This window comes from Artibeus jamaicensis, unplaced genomic scaffold (genome assembly GCF_021234435.1).
Source record: "Artibeus jamaicensis isolate MK-2021 breed Jamaican fruit bat unplaced genomic scaffold, CSHL_Jam_final contig_781, whole genome shotgun sequence".
Classification (NCBI taxonomy): Eukaryota; Metazoa; Chordata; class Mammalia; order Chiroptera; family Phyllostomidae; genus Artibeus; species Artibeus jamaicensis.
This window is the reverse complement of record NW_026521968.1, coordinates 6,789,602-6,810,232: the sequence shown is the minus strand read 5'-3', so window position 1 is coordinate 6,810,232 and position 20,631 is coordinate 6,789,602. Positions and strand designations below refer to the sequence as shown.

Here is a 20,631-nt window from a genome sequence, read left to right as displayed (position 1 = left end):
AATGGCTCAGGAAGATCTCAAAGCCCCAGAGCCCATAGATCTAAGCGATGAAGAAATAGCAAAACTCTCAGACACACAGTTTAAAACACTGGTCATCAGGATCCTCACAGAACTGGATGATTATAGCCACAAATTAGACAAATATATGAAGGCGAAACTAATTGAAATGAATGGAATTGCACAGGAAACCAATAGCAATGAAAAGGAAACTGGGACTCAAATCAATGCACTGGACCAGAAGAAAGCAAATGGCCAAACAGAAAAGAGTCAGGAAGCAAGAATTCAAAGAAATGAGGAGAGTCTTAGGAACCTCCAGGACATCTTTAAACGCTCCAACATCCGAATTATAGGGGTACCAGAAGGGGGAAAGGCACAGCCACCAGTGGAAAACTTATTTGAACAAATAATAAAGGAGAATTTCCCCAATCTGGCAAAGGAAATAGACTTCCAGGAAATCCAGGAAGCTCAGAGAGTCCCAAAGAAGTTGGACCCAAGAAGGAACACACCAAGGCACATCATCATTACATTAGCCAAAATTAAAATGAAGGAGAGAATCCTAGAAGCAGCAAGAGATAAGGGGACAGTCACCTACAAAGGAGTCCCCATCAGACTGTCAGCAGATTTCTCAAAAGAGACCTTACAGGCAAGAAGGGGCTGGAAAGAGGTATTCCAAGTCATGAAATCCAAAGACCTACAACCAAGATTGCTCTATCCAGCAAAACTTTCATTTAGAATGGAAGGACAGATAAAGTGCTTCTCAGATAAGATCAAATTCAAGGAGTTCATCCTCACCAAGCCCTTATTATATGAAATGTTAAAGGGACTTATCTAAGAAAAAGAAGTTAAAGAAACATGAACAGCGAAAGGACAACAAACTCACAGTTATTAACAACCACACCTAAAATAAAAGCAAACTAAAAGGACAGCTAGATCAGGAGTGGAAACATAGAAATGAAGATCTCAAGGAGGGTTAGCAACAGGGGAGTGGGAGGAGGAGAAGGGGGGGAGAAGGTACAGAAAATAAGTAGCATAGACAGTAGATAGAAAATAGATGGGGGCAAGAATAGCATGGGAAATATAGAATCTAAAGAACTTGAGACACATGGACATAAACTAAAAGGGGGCTAATGGGGACGGGGGTAGGTTGGAGGGGAATGAAGGGGGGAATAGAACAACTGTAACAGCATAATCAATAAAAAATTTAAAAAAAATAAAGCTCCACTTAATACTAAAAACATGAAGTACTTAGTTATATTAAGGTATATATTTAAATATAAACCTAATAAAATCTGAATTTGTAATTTTTTTAAAAAATTGTACTTATTTATTTTTAGAGGGGAAGGGAGGGAAGAAAGAGAGGGAGGGACACATCAATGTGTGAGAGATTCATCCATCAGTTAGTTGTCTTGCCTCTTGCAGGTCTTCTACTAGGGACCTGGCCCATAACCGAAGCATGTGCCCTGACTGGGAGTCAAACTGGCAACCTTTCGGTTTGTAGGCCTGCCCTCAGTCCACTGAGCCACACCAGCCAGGGCAAATTTGTAATTTCTGTAATAAAATTTATGTCTAAGAACTTTACCTTCATTCATTCATTCATTCAATAAATTATTGCTTTGAGTATTTCATTGATACAGTATCTTCTAGAATGCAAACCTAAGAAAATAAATTAAGCTCTTTCTTTTTTTTTAAGCTTTCTGTTTTTGCATTAAATAAACAAACTGTTCACTGGGACTGTACGCTCTGAATCCTCTGCATTGTACCCTCTCTAGCCATAGATCCTCTTTACATGCCCAGTTATATTTAGCTACTTGCTCACATTTGTAACTGAAAGCCTAGACTCATCAGTACTAAAAGGCAGCATAAGCTTCATCAGCCAATCTAGGTGTACCTGACCACCCTAGCAGATGTCTCCACCCAATTGCATTGTGTATAGAGTACATCAGCCGGCAGACCCTAATTACAGAATGGAATACAGCCAAATTGTTTAGCATGTTTTTTTTCTTTTCTGTATCAATTTTTAAAATTATTATGTAATCAAAACTATCAACTACTGTAACACTTTTTAACTTTCACAAAGAAGTTTATTTCTGTGGGTAAGAATGTGTCACACTGCCTTGGTTTTGAATCCTAGATCATACTTCTTACTGTTTACGCTTTCTTGGTCAAATTTTTAACTTTTTGTCCCCCATACAATAGGGATAAGTGATCCTATTTACTTTATAGGATTGTTGTTGTATATTAAATCATACATATAAGCAATTACCTCAGTGCCTAGCACATAGTAATATTCAATAAATATTCATTCTAGCATTAATAATATTAATAATACTATAATGTACTGATAAGCCACATCTTCATTCTTTTTTTTTTTTAAACCAACAGCTATACTGAAAGATGAGGAGAGCGGAGCTCCCACCCCCAGGATCCTGGTGACATCAGCCTCAGGTATTGTGTAGCCAGAGAGCCACTCATTCTGTGTTGGGACATTAACGTTTATCCTTGATAACTATTTTGTTAGATCTAACTCCCCATTCAGCCTGCCAAGATATTTTTAAAATTCTACTTCATCAAATGTATTTATTTTCCTTCCCAGTTTTGCATCATCTACAAATTTTATGGGCATGCATCCCACATCTTTAAAGTGTCTTGATAAAAGGGCACAAGGCCTTTGTGCAAACCCTGAAAAACCCAGCCAACCTCAATCAATAACAGCACTTCAAGTGCAACTTTTTAGCATACAGCCACAAGGATGTCACGGCAGACTATGACATGCCATGTGTCCTAGTTGTCTGTTTACACTGTCTATTCTATTTCCCTTCCTACTAAGCTGAAGTAACATGGGGAATGTTCTCATGTTGTTTTCAGACTGTTAACAATAGAGTCTAGAATCTTTCCTGGCAGGTGTGTTAACGCTCAGTAGCCTGGAACTTCTTCCCTTTTAAAAATTAGAATTACATTTGTGAGCCTACCCCAGCCTTCTAAATACTCCCCCCTTCTATACACTTCAAAGACCAGGGAGTCAGCAATCTCAACAGTAAGGATGCATTTGTTTAGACAAGGAACTATGATTCAATTAGAGGAGTGAACTCTCTCCAGTTTCTTTTCCCATATAAGGCGAAGTTTGCTCATTCATACAAATGCTTTTCTGAACACAAAGGTTATTCTTAACAGAGACACAAACTCAAAAAAGAAGCTGACAATGCTTCTTTCTTCATTCTCTAGTATCACTGCCATAGTCACTTAGTATTCTTTGGCTCTGAACTTAACAAAGGTTTTTAAGTCATTTTTTTACCCTCACCTGAGGACACGCTCATTAATTTTAGGAGAGAGGGGAAGGGGGGAGAGAGAGAGAGAGAGAAACATCAATCAGTTGCCTCTCATAAGTGCCCTGACTGGGAATCGAATCCCTGACCTTTCTGTTTACAGGACAATGCTCCAACCAACTGAACCACACCAGCCAGGGCAAGAAAAGGTTTTTAAATCTAATCTTTTTTTAAGCCTAAACTGATTTTGGATATCGAACCGATATCAAACCTGTCCTTACCAATCTATGACACTATTCTATTCTAGTCTTGAAGTATCTGTTTGTCTCAGAAAACCTGGTAAGTAAAACTATCCAAGTAAAACTTGACGTAGAAATGGGTAGTGTACTTCACTCTCTCACACTCTCCTTCAGAACCAGCCACCATGACAGCCTTTTCATGACCTATAAAATTTGATGACAGGTGGATATAGCATATCCTCTATTTACTTTTTTTAAGACTTTATTTTTAGAGAGGGGGAAGGGAGGGAGAGAGGGAGAGAAACATCAATTGGTTGCCTCTCACACTCCTCCAACTGGGGACCTGGCCTGCCACCTGGGCCTGTGCCCTGACTGGGAATCAAACCAGCGTTCAGTTTGCAGGATGGTGCTTAATCCACTGAGCCACAGCAGCCAGGGCTAGTGTATCCTATTTCCTGATGATCAGGGAACTACTGTGGTATAAGAACCACATAGATTTTAATATACTTTATAGAATTTGTTTTTAAAGAAATAAAAGGATATAGAGGGAGAAGTTATAAAAGACTTCACATAGCACGAGGAAGTCCCATGTATAATGTAGCCTTTTTGAGCAATGTTAAATGCATTCAAAACTGCCACATTGTGTCTTTTTAAAAACACATCCCTCCATAAACCACTGTGTTTAAAGCCATGATTCAAATGAATGACTCTTCGAATTTATATTTCATTCTAAATCCAAAAGAAAACAATCAAAACCAACCAATTCAACACATACATTTTAATTTAACTTTTGCTGCCTCTTTTACATGAATTTAAATCAGAAATATTTCACAATTTTTATTTCCCCAATGAAGCATTCACCTTTTCTATTATTCTTCCTGTTGGCCATTCCTGTTGGTTTTAAAACCTAAAGAGCTTTTACTATACTGGCTTGTGGTGCAGATCAAATGTACATCAAAACTAGATGCTTTAAAAATTTTTTTACAGTTGTCCCAATTTTTCCCCATTCCCCCTGCCCAGTACCCCCCTTTTCTCCAGCAATCCCCCCCTTAGTTCATGTCCATGGGTCATACATATAAATTCTTTGGCTTCTCCATTATCTATACTGTTAACATCCCCTTGTCTATTTTGTACCTACCAATTATATTTAATTCCTGTACCTTTCCCCCCATTCTCCTCTTCCCTCCTCCTAGCTGATAACCTTCCAAATGATTTCCACATCTATGATTCCGTTCCTGTTCTTGTTATCTGCTTAGTTCGTTTTTTTTCAATTCAGTTGTTGATGGTTGTGAATTTGTTGCCATTTTAATGTTCATGGTTGTTATCTTCTTTTTCTTGGGTAAGTCCCTCTAAACATTTCATATAAGGGTTCTTGGTGTTAATCAACTCCTTTAGCTTTATCTTGTCTGGGAAGCATTTTCTCTGCCCTTCGATTCTAAATGACAGCTTTGCTGGATAGAGTACTCTAGGTTGTAGGCCCTTGCTTTTCATCACCTGGAATATTTCTTGCCTGAAAAGTTTCTTTTTGAGAAATCAGCTGGCAGTCTTTTGGGAACTCCTTTGTAGGTAACTCGGCTTTTCTCTTGCTGCTTTTACGATTCTCTATTTATCTTTAACGTTTTGGCATTTTAATTATGTATCTTGGTCTGGTCCTCTTTGGGTTCAACTTGTTTGGAACTCTCTGTGCTTCCTGGACTTGTAGGTCTAGTTCCTTTGCCAAATTAGGAAAGTTTTCTTTCATTATTTTTTCAACTACGTTTTCAATTTCTTGCTCTTCCTCTTCTCCTTCTGACATCCCTATGATTCATATGTTTGCACGTTTGGAGATGTCCCAGAGGCTTCTTATACTACCCTTGTTTTTTTAAATTCTTTTTTCTTCTTACTGTTGTGGTTGAATGCGTATTTCTCCCTTATGTTCCAAATCATTGATTTGAATCCCGGCTTCCTCCTCTTCACTGATGGTTCCCTATAGGTTTTCCTTTTTTACTTACTGTAACCATCATTTCTTCCTTTATGTCGTTGCCATATTCAGTGAGTTCTTTGAGCATCCTGATGTTTTGAACTGTGCACCTGATAGGCTGCCTATCTCCATTTCATTTAGTTCTTTTTCTGGGGTTTTGTTCTGTTCTTTCATTTAGGCTATATCTTTGTCTCCTCAATTTGGCAGCCTTCCTGTGTTTATTTGTGTGTTTCAGGTAGAGCTGCTTTGACTCCCTTTCTTAGTAGTATGGCCTATTGTAGAAAAGTTACCTGTGTATAAATTGTGTGGGGCGGAGCCTTAGGTAATCGTCAAGGCAGGGCAACCTGCTTCGCTTTGTGTCTCTGTGTAGGGGGAGGGGACAATGTCACTGCCTGGTTTCTGGAGATTTGCCTGGCACTTGCCCCATTTTCAGTCACTTCACCCACTTCCCATAGGCAACTGGTGCCCTTCTTCTGGCTGTTGCCCTGGTGGTAAATCCAAGTGTGCAGTAGTTACCTCAGCATGATGTAAGAGACTAGATATAGCTAGATGTGAGGAGGCATCTGTTTTTTCCTTTACATTTCAATAATATTTAGAGTGATGGGTGGGTGTGCATATGTTCTAAGTCAGTGTGGGCCCTTTAAGCTGAGTCTCCTGAAAATTTGGCAGTTTCTTCTGTTGCCCCAACCCCCACTGGTTTGTACAGTCAGAAGTTATGGGGATCTGTCTTCCCAGTGCTGGAACCCTGAGCTGTGTGCTGGGCCTGGAGCTAAGATTGCTCGCTCCCAAGTGATCCCTCCCAATGTTCATCCACCACACATGAATGTGGAATTGTCTGTTATGCCACCCCCGCCTCTCCCTGCCACACCGGATCTCCACCCTTCTCCGCGACTCCACCCCTCCTAACCATCTGCACAATTGTGGCTTCTTTAAATCCTTGGTTGTCATACTTCCATACAGCTTGATTTCTGATGATTCTGGGTGGGGTTTTTTTAGATCTACTTGTAATTCTTTCTATATGGTTGTGCAAGGAGGCAAAGCTGTGTCTACCTATACCTCAATCTTGACCAGATGTCTAAAAACTAGGTGCTTTTTAAGGTAAAAATTAACATGTGAAGCAACAAATATACCAGCTTCCTATAAAAATGGCCATTTCACCCATTCTAATCTTAAGAATTCGTACATTTTTACAATAACATTTGTTACTTTAATTTTTAATCTTTTAAAAAAGACTTAAAATTTAAATTTTTTGAAAAGACTAGCATCTAGTAAAATACCTAACCACACTTAAGAAATCTTAAGCATTTAGTGTGCTAACGTTCCCAGTTACCTTGCAGCATGCATCTGTAAGCAGACTCAGATATAGCATAGATGTGAGGAGGCATCTCGTGACGTTTCTTTCCTCTGTACATTTCAATAATATTCTCAGAGTAAATTGGAAGATTCTTGTAAGGATTTATGACTACACAGAAGAGTCCAGAATAAGTCTAGAATAAAAATAAAATACAATGTTTAAAAAACTCATACACTGGACAAACAGTAATCACACAGTAATTTGAACAGGGAGACTCTATCCTTTGGATAATTAATCTATTCCCAAAATTAAATCTAGCCCACAACAGGCAATTCCAAACCACAAGTAGTTTTGTCACAGAGAGATTATTAAGTGAGTCTCTCCTGGATTCAATCCCTCATCTGTAAGAGGGAAATAATAATATATGTTTCATGTCTTCACAGGGCTACTATAAGGTTCAAACAAGGCTATTGGTCTCTTCATGCTCATTCTTTCCCGAGAGTACTGGGTATGGATAGTTCATTAATATAGTTTCAGATTACACATCGTAAAGAAAATACCATTTAAGTTGGGTATTCTATCAAAAAAATATCCATAATTATCTGAAAAGGTAATTATTAAAAGAAATGCACAACATAGAAAACCTTTCACTCTTCTGAATTTTTTTAAAATATAGCTTTTTTCCTTAAAATAATGTACATTAACCTGTTATATAGTTAAGTGAATTTATTTAAATAAATGAACTAATAAATATTTTTAAATTTTGGTCTAATTTCTAATAGTAAATATAAATAAATATAACCCACATTAACAAAATCTCTTTGGAGGTCCTCAATTACTTTCATGAGCCACTAGTCTGAAAGATACAATCCTTTCCTGATCCATATCAGTACTCAGACCTGATACTTATGACTTGTGGGTGTAATTGCACATGGAATAGTTTCTGAGAACAATCTGCAAAGTTGACCCTGGGAAATTACACAGAAAAACAAGGTCAGTTAGGACTGCTGCCAGATGCTGCAGTCCTCTGAGGGACTGAAGGTACTTGGAAAGCACACTCAGTCGCATTATGACGCAGACCTTTTATTAAGGTGGTTGGGGTAAACCAAATCTAAAGGCAGGAGGACGCTAACCCAGGACGAGAACTGATGGTGTCCAGCTCCACGGCCTGCCTCCCCAAAGCACTAAGGGAGACTCTCACCACAGCTGCGTGCGAAGGACTGAAACCCTTGGCAGTTGCCACCAGAAGGCATTCTGGAGACCACTCTATTTTGAATACGGCAGTTACTAATGCTAAAACAAGAGGCTGAAACCCTGCCAGAAATGGCTGTTAAGTGTGCTCAGAACTGTCTCCGTAGTTGTTCCCTATCTTTCCTTAACTCACCATGGTAGACTCTACCGTGGACTGCCCTTCCTTACCTAGATCAGAGCTATAGGAGAGAACAAAGGGCAAAGAGCCCCTGCTGAAGGTCACTGATCTGGGCTGTCCACCTTACATCTGAAGCGATGAGACGGACATGCGCCCCTGTCTGCCTGAGCCAGAGTAATGATTGCACTTGCCCCTTCCTTGCTGACCACTTAGGTCTTCAGACTGCTGGCTTTCCCATAGGGTAGCACAGAGCTCAGACAGCGCTGGCTAACTCCTGGGCCTCTCATACCACCGACTTGGCTCTGTCTCCCTAATCAAGTCTCTCACCTAGTAGTCCAGCCTCTCTCCACTAACCATGTGACTAAGAGGCACTGAGGGACAATAAAAACAAAGACTACTGTATTAAGAAGGGTGAGACAGCTGAGGAGAGGCAATCTGAATAATTTGTTATTGGGTTTATTTACATAAACTTTACAAATAATAACTATATATCATAATGAACTTATATATATATATATATATATATATATATATATATATATATCTTCATGAAGCTACAGATTTTATACTTTACTTTTACAGGAAACAAATAATTACAGACTGGCAAAAAGAAAAAAGAGAAAAAGAGGCTCCCAGAAACATACATTCTATATGTATGACATGGTAACAAATCGTAACAATGATATCTTTATTCAGAAATAATTCTAACATGTGCCTACCATGTGTTGGATACTTTTCTGAGGACTAGGATTACAAAAATGAGTAAGTCTCACAAATATGAGTAAGTCATCAAAGCACAAGGTTAAATAATCACCAGTATCCTACATGTGCCTAAGAGAGGCAGTAATAAATGTTTAAGTCGAAATATTAAATCAAAGTACTTAAAGAAGTAACTTCTATCTAGAAAATTAGCTCAAATGTTAGGCTCCTGCATAATCGATATGTATCGCTTTTGTCTTTTCCCTAAGGCACGTGCTAGGAGGGCAGCGTGTCTCAGTGATTTCTTTGACACCCTGAAGTTCAAAGTAAACTCCACTGAAGTATTTAAAAACACACACTCTAGAGATGAGGACAATGAATATATGGTAAAAAAAACAAGACACAATATACGGCATTAAAAAGAGCGTGGTACAAACAGAGAAAGATTTATACAAATTATAAATAAACTACTGAAGCAGAACACATAAGCCCCAGGCACTGAAACCCATGGCCATCTTGCCAGAAACTCGAAGACTAGGTACAAAAATTCAGACCTACATAGTCTTTGATGTTCTTTTTAAAGACTATGAGGTCAAAAGGCAGGACAAAGGAAACCCTATTAAAATAGTAAGAGCATAAAACGTGGTGATAGGATATATCCAAGGCAGAGTGAGAAGTCCAGTCTTGCTGAAAATTGTTCGTACAGTGGAATGTGAGAGGTAATGACCTAAAAGGTCACACTGAAGAATTTAGATGTTGTTCTCCATCGGTGATTAGGTATTAGAGGTTCGGCACAGAAGAGTGATGAAAAGAAAGAAGCATTTTTGAAACAGTATAAATCTGGCAGCCATGTGGAAAACAGAGTGAAGGGCAAGAGGTGAGGGGCAGGAAATGGAGACTGCGGGGCAGCCCCGGCCGAGAGCAGCCTCGATGAGAGAAGAGGCAATGCAAGAACGGAGAAGGGATGAGTCACGGAGAAAGCTGGGCGGAGACTAAACAGTACTTAGGAACTCGGACCAGAGAAAAACTACTTAAGATACAAGTTAAGGACTCTAGGGTTTGCAAGCTTTAGAGAGTAAAAAGTTACTGTTGGACAAGGGAAATAATTTGTGGGAAAAATACTGAATCTTTTAAGATTCAGTATTGAGTACTACATTTTGAGACTGTAGTATATTATATCAACAGAAGACTCATTATAATAGGTGAGGCCAGTAGAATGTCTAGTAAATACTGAATTGCTAAAGCCTGTGAACCAAAAGGTCACTTGTTCAATTCCCAGTCAGGGTAAGGGTACATCCCCAGTTGGCTCGTGCAAGAAAGGCAACTAACTGGTAGATGTTCCTCTCCCCCTCTTTCTCCCTTCCCCTCCCTCTGTAAATAAATAAATAAAATCTTAAAAAAAGAAAAAGAATTCAGTGGCTGTGTGTAACAGCAAATTAGATACAGCTGAGGAATTAGTTACTTGACATTTTAATTAGAAGCAAATATCTATGGAAGAACACAGGATGGAAATATAGAAGAATGTAAGAGATATATGGGACATGATGAAAAGGTCCGAAATACAAGATATCTGAGTCCAGAAAGAAAAACTAGAGAGGATGGAGTAGAAGCATATGTGAAGAGGTAATGGCTAAGAATTTTCCAGAACTCACAAATGGCATCAGACCACAGATTCAAAAACACTACAAACTCCAACCAGAATGTATTCTAAAAAAAACAAAAACAAAACCAGCAACAACAAAACACCTTACCTAAGCACATCAGAACATCAAAGTAAAACTGCTTGCTGAAAGCCAAAGGCAAAGAGAAAATTTTAGAAACCACCAATGGGGTGTGTGTGTGGAAAAAAGGATTATCTTTAAAAAAATAGTAATACAATGATAAGCTTAATTCTTAACATAAAAAGTGGAAGGGCCCTGGCTGGTGTGGCTCAATGGACTGAGCACCAGCCTGTGAATCAAAGGGTCACCGTTTTGATACCCAGTCAGGGCATATGCTTGGGTTATGGGCCAGGTCCCCAGTAGGGGGTGAGTGAGAGGCAACCACACATTGATGTTTCTCTCTCTCTCTTTCTCCCTCCCTTCTCCTCTTTCTAAAAATAAATTAAATTAAATTAAAAAGTGGAAGGGATAACACACTGCAATGGTATCTTTAAAGGCAAAAAAAATAATAATTGCCAGCTTGAAATTCTAAACAAGGGGAAAAAAAGAACTTTAAAATGAAGATGAAATACAGGCACTGTCACACAAATAAAGAAACCCTTTCTAAAAGATGAAAGCTAAGAGATGTAGAAAAAAATTAAAAGCAGTAGAATAGAAAGTAAATGGATAAGACTAAGTGGGTACCGACTGAGAAGGAATAAGTGTCTTGTGGGTTTTGAAACACAGAGTGTTAAACAGCGGTGGCACATAATTTGGGAGGGAGGAGTAAATGGAGTTTAAGGGCTCTGAGGTCCAATCTAATACTAATGTCAGACAAAGCTGCACACTGAAAAATAAAGATCATCGCCCTGGCTGGTGTGGCTCAGTGAATTGAGTGCAGGCCTGTGAAACGAAAGGTCACCCCCCAGTTTGATTCCCAGTCAGGGCACATGCCTGGGTTGCAGGTCAGGTCCCAAGTTGGGGCCATGCGAGAGGCTCCGTGTATCTCTCACACATTAATGTTTTTCTGCCTCTCTTTCTCCTTCCCTTCCCCTCTCTCTCTAAAAAAAGAAGAAATCATGATGATTCACCAGCAAGATATAAAAATTCTACATTTGTACATATGTGATAACCTCAGCAGTATATAGCAAAAAATTGACAGAACTAAAAAGAGAAACAAAGCCAGTAACATGGAACAAGCAGATAAAAATAAAAAATCATAGGAACACGTAAGACTGAGTGACAATGCACGTGTAAGAGATACTGCGCCCAATGATGGCCGTGAGCGTTTTTCAGGTACACGAAGACCCCTTGTCCAAACCGATCATAAGATGGACCACGAAGCAAGTCTAATAGGTTTCAAAGGACTAAAATCATTCAGGGTATGTTCTCTGACCAAGGGCAGATTATATTAGAAATAACAAAATAAACCTGAAAATCATCTTGTGTTTGGAAATTAAGCAATTTAGTTTTAAATAACCTGTGAAGGCAACAAAGATGTCCTCATTATTTTGAACCAAATGACAATAAAAATGAAACACATTAAAACTTGTAGAATACTGCTAAAGTTTATTACTTAGAATGAGATGTATAGCCTTTAAAGTACCTATTAGAAAATGACTAGCTGAAAAAAAAATCAGTGATCTAAGTATCCATCTCAAAAATTAGATAATGAACAAATTACCTCATAGAAAGTACTATAAAAAAGAAGTACAGCATCCAGCACAAATAACGCTTTTTTATTACAAAATCATAAGCATGTAGTTCTATAACCATAACAATATCACACTCAAGCACACCATATGACACTTTAGATGAAATGTTTAAATTAAAGCTGTAAATTATTACACCCATACTATCACCCTACCGACCACACTCAAACAGGCCTTACTTCTGCCGGACTCTGTGTGTGTGGGGGGGGGGCGGGGGGGGGGGAGACCACTTCAGATGGAGTCGGAGCCGCATCCTGGAGGAACTACCTTGCAGATCGCGTACCTCGAAGCTTCAGAACCTTAAAGCCGCGGAATAACCCTAATGCACTGTGTCTCAATCGTTTGCAAAGATGACAAGAAATCAGCTATTATGACTACTAGGACTAATGACTACCAGACTAAAAAATTAAAAAACCTTTTTTAGAATTAGAGTCACTAGTTGGCTCATCTGCACCTGTAGAAACGCCTTCCGTCCACTGACGTGGTTGCTCCCCTTCCCTTTCTCATAAACGCCCCTTGCCTTTGTCTCCTAATGGAAGGATTATTTGGGCATCTGCCTAATCAGTGCTTTCCAAACAGCTGTTTTTTTTAAATCTCAAGATAAATGCATGTTGTCTCTCACTTTGGCCCTTTATTTTTAGGTTAATGGTACAGCATGGTGCCCACTTATGAGAAGGGCACACCTGAGAAACATGGTGTCAGGTGACTGCGTCCCCGTGCAAACACCACAGGGCACACTTACACAGACCTGGGTGTGATAACCACTGCACACCTGGCTGCACAGTACAGCCTACTGCTCTGCAGAGGAGGAAAAATAATTTTCTCTCTGACTGGGATCCTGGCTGAGACATCCTTGCGATAAAAGATTAATAGGAGAAAAAAAAAGGAAGCTTAGTAACACGTATACTTCCTGTATACATGGGAAGACCCAGGAAAGCTGAGTAATTTGCCAAAATGGCTGGAGCCACTACCTTAAATACCATCGTCAGCTGAAGACAAAAGATTTGGGGGTGGGTGTGTCGTTTATGGAAGCTTACTAGGGAAAAGAAGCCAGTAAACACGGTAAGGCTGTTATGCCAATATAAGTATTCCAACTTGATTTGAGTTTCTAGAGACAAGGTCACCCCCTCTTCCAGGTACAGGAGGGAGGCACCCTGACGAGCGGAGACCTCCCTGACAAACTTAAGTCACCTTTTACAAAGGGTGACTGCTACGTGGCTTTCAGAGCTTCTCCCAAGTCTGCTGTTTCTTAAAAATTAACCAGCCTAAAATAATCCCTAAGCCAGGGACATTATTTTGGGGTGACAAATTCTGTTCCCCTATAAGCTCCTTGGCTACAAACCTGTACAGCACATTACTGTGCTGAATGCCGTGGGCAGCTGAATTACATTTGTGTAATGCTCACCATTATACAAATGGTGAGCCTTTGTGTAATGCCTTGTGCTCCAACAGTACCACCTCACTTGGTGACAGAAATTTTTCACTTCCATTATAATCTTGAGACAACAGTCATATTAACACAGTTCATCACTGACCAAAACATCATGTGGCAGATGACTGTAAAAGAAAACAAATGTATTAAAGGTAGAGAGATAGGTAAAGAATAAGGTGGTTGGATGAAGGAAGAAAGGAGGTGAGACAGGGAGGGAGGGAGGGAAGGAAGAGAGCACCAACAAAGCCAATTCTTTGAAAAGACTAATAACTGCCATCGTAAGAAATGGCCAAACCTGGAAGAATTTTTATGAGTTTAGTTGAGCCAACTAACAACAATTGCTGGAAAGCATAACCTCAACAGACTGAGGAAATGCTCCGGAAAATGGCAGTTTTGCACCTTATTTTATACATTACATCAAAAGAGAAGACGTAAGTGGGTTCAACGAAAGCCGTTGTTGATTAGAGAGGTGGAAGAAAGCAAAGCAGAGAAACCTCTGGGATTGGATAAAAAGTAAAAATGATGGGCTGTCTTTTACATAGGCGGGTACAGGGTGGTTAACAGTCAGCAAAGGACACAACAGCGATGACAATGAGGAGACCTGGGGCAGTGCCTGTGCACTGAAGGGGGCTGGGAAAAGGAAACGTAATATTCCCGAGGTCTGTTATTGTAGATGCAAAAAACAAGGCAAGAGACAGGCTCAGTTAAGGTCAAGACTGACTTTGTCCAGGAAAATTCCAGCCTAGGACACGATTGCCTGCCACGACTTAATTTTAGTTACAAAGTTTTTCATTTCAGACCATCCTAAGTGACTACTTTGGTCTCTGAGTCTGTGAGGCCGTCATGCAGACCTCCCTGAGCTTGTCGAGGTTAGCAGGCAGCCCCTTTCTGTCCATATAACATGGATAAACCTCTGATGAGACTCATTAAAAAAACAGAGAACAAATTATTAGTATCAGAAATGAAAATGAACATCACTACAAATCCTGCAGAAAAAATAAGAGGGTACTACAAACAACTTTACGCCAATAAATTTGAAGATTTAGATAAAATGAACAAATTCCTAGAAAAAGTTACCAAAACTGATACAACTATTAAAGAAAAACTTCTCCACAAAGAAAACTATATTATTTTAAAAGAAATAACATCAATCCTATCCAAAGTCTTCCAGAGAACACATGAAGATAAACTATTACTCAACTCATTTTATAAAGCCAGCATTATTTTGCTAGCAAAATATGACAAGGACAGTACAAGAAAGGAAAATTGTAAGTCAGCCTCACTCATTAGATGCAAAAATCCTAAACAAAATATAGAATCTAGGAATCTAGTAAAATACATAAAGCATATCTATAAAAAGAATACTTGGGTCCTTGCAAGGCTAGTTTTAACACTAAAATTCACCACAATAACAAAATAACCAGAAAAATCACACTATCATCCATGCAGCGTAAAAACTAAGAGTAGAGTGAAACTTCTCTTAATTTGATAAAAGAATATTCAAAATATAAACTGTAGCAAGCACCATTTAAAATATTTTTTAAATTTAATTTTGAATTACAGTTGACATACAATATTATTAGTTTCAGATGTACAACATAGTGATTAGACATTTACATAACTTAATAAGTGACCATCCTAGGGGCACCAAGACAAGGAAATATGACCCAAATGAAAGAACACAGCAAAACCTCAGAACTAAGTGACAAGGACATTGCAAAACTAACTGATGGAGAATTTAAAGCCCTGGTAACCAAAATGCTCACAGAACTGATTGAGCTTGGTCGAAAAATGAAAAATACCCAAAATGAAATAAAGCAAAATATTCAGGGAACCAACAGTGACAAGAAGGAAACCAGGATTCAAAGCAATGATTTGGAACAAAAGAGAAAAATAAACAAACTCGATCAGAACAAAGAAACAAGAATCCAAGAAAATGAAGAGAGGCTGAGGACTCTCTGGGACAACCTGAAGTGTTCCAATAACAGAAGTACAGGGATGCCAGCAGAAGAGCAATAGCAAGAAATTTAAAACTTATTTGAACAAATAATGAAGGAAAACTTCCCCAATCTGGCAAAGAAACTAGACTTCCAGAAAGCCCAGGAAGCCCAGAGAGTCCCAAAGAAGTTGGACCCAAAGAGGAACACACCAAGGCACATCATCATTAAATTAGCCAAGATTAAAGATGAAGGAGAAAATCCTAAAAGCAGCAACAGAAAAGGAGACCTACATAGGAGTTCCCATCAGACTGTCAGCTGATTTCTCAAAAGAAACCTTGCAGGCAAGAAGGGGCTGGAAAGAAGTATTCCAAGTCATGAAATGCAAGGACCTACATCTAAGATTACTCTATCTAGCAAAGCTTTCATTTAGAATGGAAGGGCAGATAAAGTATTTCCCAGATAAGGTCAAGTTAAAGGAGCTCATCATCACCAAGTTATTATTATATGAAACGTTAAGGGGACTTACCTAGGAAAAAGAAGACAAAAAATCTGAACAATAAAAGGACAACAAACTTATAACTACCAACAAATGAACCTAAAAGAAAAACAATGAAAACAAAAACTAAGCAAACAGCCAGTTCACAGGAACAGAATCAGAGAAATGGACATCATACAAAGGGCGTTCAGCAGGGAGGGGAAGGGGAAGAGAGGGGAAAAGGTACAGGGAAGAAGCAGCATAATTAGTAGGCATAAAATGGACAAGGAGAGATAAAAAATGGTGTAGGAAACAGAGAACTCAAAAACTTCTATGTACAACCCATGGACATGAACTAAGGAGGGGGAATGCTGGAGGGTTGTGGGGAGCAGGGTGGAGGGGGGATAAAAGGGGGAAAATTGGAAAAACTGTAATAGCATAATCAATAAAAATACTTTTAAAAAAGTGACCATCCTGATAAGTCTAACACCCATCTGACACCATAAATAATGATTACAGTATTACTGACTATATCCCCTATGCTATATTTTACATCCCTGTGACTATTTTTATAGCTGGCAATTTGTACTCCCTAATCCCTTTCACTTTTTTCACCTGATCCCTCAATTTCCCTCCCTCTGGTGACCATTGTTTGATTTTTGGATTACCCATATAAGTGAAATCATGAGGTACTTGTCTTTTTCTGTTTGACTTATTTCACTTAGCATAATATCCTCTAAATCCATCCATGTTGTCCTAAATGGCAAGAGTTCATGGCTTTTTTAATGGCTGAAAAATAGTTCATTGCAAAGAGCATTCATTTTTTATTAATTTAGCAAACCTTTATTTTGCATTTTTAAAAACATAAATTGTTTTATAATGTCAATTAAAATAGTAGAAATTAAGTAGTCAGTTTACATTGCTTTTTGTTCATTGTCAGTGACCTTCCATAAAAGTTACCCCATAGAACACAAGAGAACTCATCTAGAATTCTATTCTTACTAAGAAAATATCTTTCATGATCATTGAACCTTGTGAATGTTTCATAGATTACAGAAATATAAATAAGTTTTATTGTTGGGATATTTTACCATATTAGATATTTGTTCTCACAAATGCCTCTAACACTTAAAATTACAAAAAAAAAAAAAAAAGATGTTGTGGAGAACTGAAGAACAGAGTAAGAACTCTCCAAACGGTATTTTTTAAAACTGAATTTTTTGGAGTGACATTGGATAACAAAATTATATAGATTTCAGGTGTACAATTCTTTTTTTAAAAAATATTTTGTTTATCTTTAGAAGGGAAGGGAAGTGAAGGGCAGAGGGAGAGAAATATCAATGTGTGGTTGCTTCTCATGCGTCCCCTGCTGGGAACTGGCCTGCATCCCAGGCATGTGCCCTGACTGGGAATCGAACCGTGATCCTCTCATTCGCATGCCTGCGCTCAATCCAGAGCTACACCAGCCAGGGCTGGGTGTACAATTCTATTGTGCATCATCTGTACCCCTGCATTGTGTTCACCCCAAGCCAAGTCTCCTTTCATCAGCAAACATCATCCTTAATGGTGAAATGCTGAAAGCTTTCCCTCTGAAGTCAGAAATGGTAGAAAGATGACTCCAATCAGTCCTATTCAGCATGCATTTATTTAGTGAGGGTCTTGAACAGTGCAATAAGCAAGTTAAAGTGTGAATGGAAAAGAGGGGCTTTTACCAAGCCTGACAAAGGCAGGGACCACGTAGCCACACAGAATGGTCTGATCATAAATTTCCTAACTGGGCAGGTCATGGGGCGTAGTCATGTTCTGGGCTTCTAGATGCCTTAATAAAAGGTCAACCTTTGCCTTAAGGGAGCCCTGTCCACTGTTTTCGTGCATCTAAGAGAACATACCCTTGGAATGTCAGTATCTTTTCCAGACATGCCAGAGGCATAACCACCCTCCTTCACAGGATGACCCCCAAACTCCTCACTGTCTTGTCCCGTCCCATCTCTATTTACTGGAAAAGGTCAGTGCTAACTGTCCTGTACCCACTGACGTGAAACAAGTATGTATCTCTCCATTTTGCTTTTTATCAATCCTGGAAACACCTCTCCCTGGTTTTCTCCCACCTCTTCACTACTAATGGACTGAATGTAACCTCCTTTGATTCCAAATGTATAAAAAGGCTTCTCTCGGTTAGAGGCCATCCTGTTCTTAAGGCAGGAAGATGGTGGCTGCAAAGGAGATGAAAAAGTCACTGGAGTCCATTGACTCTAGGCTCCTACTTGCTATGAAAAGTGGAAAGTACGTGGTGGGGTACAAGCAGACTCTGATGATCAGACAAGGCAAAGAGAAACTGGTCATGCTTGCCAGCAGTGTCCACCCTTGAGGAAACCTGAAATAGAGCACTACACCATGTTGGCGAAGACTGCTGCTGCCCACCACTAAAGTGGCAATGATACTGAATTGGGCACAGTGTGTGGAAAATACTACCAAGTCCGCACACTAGCTATGACTGATCCAGGCGATTCAGGCATCAGAAGCATGTCAGAACAGACTGCTGAAGGTAAATCATGCAAAAATTTTTCTTTAATAAAACTGGCCACAGCCTGGTTTAAAAGCTGGAAGGAAGGAAGGAAGGAAGGGTGGGAGGAAGGAAGGAAGGAAGGAAGGAAGGAAGGAAGGAGGGGGGGGAAGGAAAGGAGGGAGGGAGGGAGGGAGGGAGGGAGGGAGGGCGGGCAAAACTGTCATTCTCTAGAGCATTTTTTCAATCCTTTGGGATTTTGCTCTGGGTCGGTCCTCAATTGTTTGGTTCAAACTCTTGTAAATTTATCTATAGATTTGGATTTACTCTCATCTACAGAAGAAATATACAGCAACTGTATTTGTACATAATGATAACAATTAAAAAGGAACATTTAGAACACCATTTTTAAATAGCACTGTCTACTGGTCCAAGCACAAGCATGCAGACCCATGAAACAGACAAGGGAGGCAACAAATTTAGGAACACCTGGTTTATAACAAAGGTGACATGTCAGAGTGTAGAGACTGGAGTTTCACTAAATAGCACTGGGTCAATTGGAGAGCCACTTGGAAAGGAAAAGAAAATTAATCTTTCACTGTACATAAATTCAATTGCAAATGGGCTGAGAATGACCTAAAATGTGTATCAACAAATTCTCCTCTCCTCTGGCTTCAAACTGAGTTTGACCAGCTGAGACATTAGCAGGAGACTTGGGGTGAAAAGAGATAGGATATTTATGCCCCAGGATCTTCCCTGCCAGCTGTCATGAGCTGCGGACACAATTCCTACCAGGAAGCCCTTTCCACACAGCTATCCTCTTCTGGTTGAGGCAACGGCTCTTTGCTATTGCTCCTTTAAAGATCGAGTTGTATCAAGGGCTCTCCGCCACCACTAGAGCTGGATACTGTTCAACTAGTGTTTGTTTTCTAAACTCTACCCACATGTTTGTAAATCGTCCCCTTATAAACCTTTTAGAATATCTACTTTGAGGCCCTTCTGTTTCCGGTTAGACTCTGACTAAATCAGGTGTCATCTAAAAAAGCTCAAAATAGGAGTTAAAAATATGCATATTCTAACATCCAGTAACCCTACTCCTAGTTCTATAACTTACAGAAAGGCATGATTATATGCAGTAGGTACATATCCGATGCTGTTCATTAAAATGATCAATGTTCATAATGTTCCAGTTTCCAAACTGGAAAAAACAAATGTCCAAAAACATTTGGATTTTTAAAAATGGGTCAAAAAAATCATACAATGGGCCCTGGCTGGTATGGCTCAGGGATTGAGTGCTGGCCTGCGAGGTGGAGGGTTGCTGGTTTGATTCACAGTCCAGGCACGTGCCTGGGTTGCAGGCTGGGTCCCCAGTGGGGAACGTGTGAGAGGCAACCACACATTGACGTTTCTCTCCCTCTCTTTTTTTAAAAAAAGAAAGTATAATGAAATATTACATTCAAACAAAAAACTCAAACTTTTTTTATTTCAGAGCCCTTTTTACACTCTTAGAAAAAGATTCCGAAGACATTTTGTTTTATATAACTGAGCTTTTAAAATACATATTCATTTTAAATAACAATGAATATAGGTTAATGTAAGTAACATTTCTTGTTTTTTTTTTTAAAAAATTATGTTTCTAAACAAAAGTAAGAAGAGTGGCACTTTTTTATGTTTTTGCAAATCTTTTATTATCTGGCTTCACAGAAAACAGCACAATTTTCATACCTTTTTATACATTCAATTTGTCGTGATATTTTGTTTTGAAGCATATGAAGAAAGTCAGCCTTACACAGGTATACGGTTGGAAAGGAAGAAGCAGTTAAACAGTCTTTTCAACTAATGGTGGATATTCTTCTTTGATACTACACCGAAACTCAACAACTGACCATTTCTTAACATTCAGGGGCAGTATAGCTTCTGAAAACCTGTCGATGAACTTTCCACACTGTGTTCATCGAAACCCACCATCTTATCTTGCATGTTGAATGAAATCTTTTACCCACGCAGGACTTTGGAATATCTACACACATCACTTGGAAAACAGATTCACTGAAGTATGAAAGTCTTCCAAATAATGACATTGCACTCATAATTGCATTCATCTA

The 20,631-nt window shown here is 39.1% G+C and overlaps 1 protein-coding gene and 1 pseudogene across 3 annotated transcripts in view; one reads left to right on the top strand and one right to left on the bottom strand.

The window, feature by feature from the left end:
- The window catches only part of MYH10 (myosin heavy chain 10), a 147,753-nt gene that overhangs the window by 116,034 nt on the left and 11,088 nt on the right, over positions 1 to 20,631 (bottom strand). For all 3 annotated transcript variants that reach the window (XM_037164952.2, XM_037164953.2, XM_037164954.2), the window contains exon 3: positions 6,793 to 6,949. In XM_037164952.2, the coding sequence (XP_037020847.2) occupies positions 6,793 to 6,949 (157 nt within the window). The remainder of the gene's footprint in view (positions 1 to 6,792; positions 6,950 to 20,631) is intronic.
- On the top strand, positions 18,230 to 20,366 carry LOC119063569 (60S ribosomal protein L30-like; annotated as a pseudogene).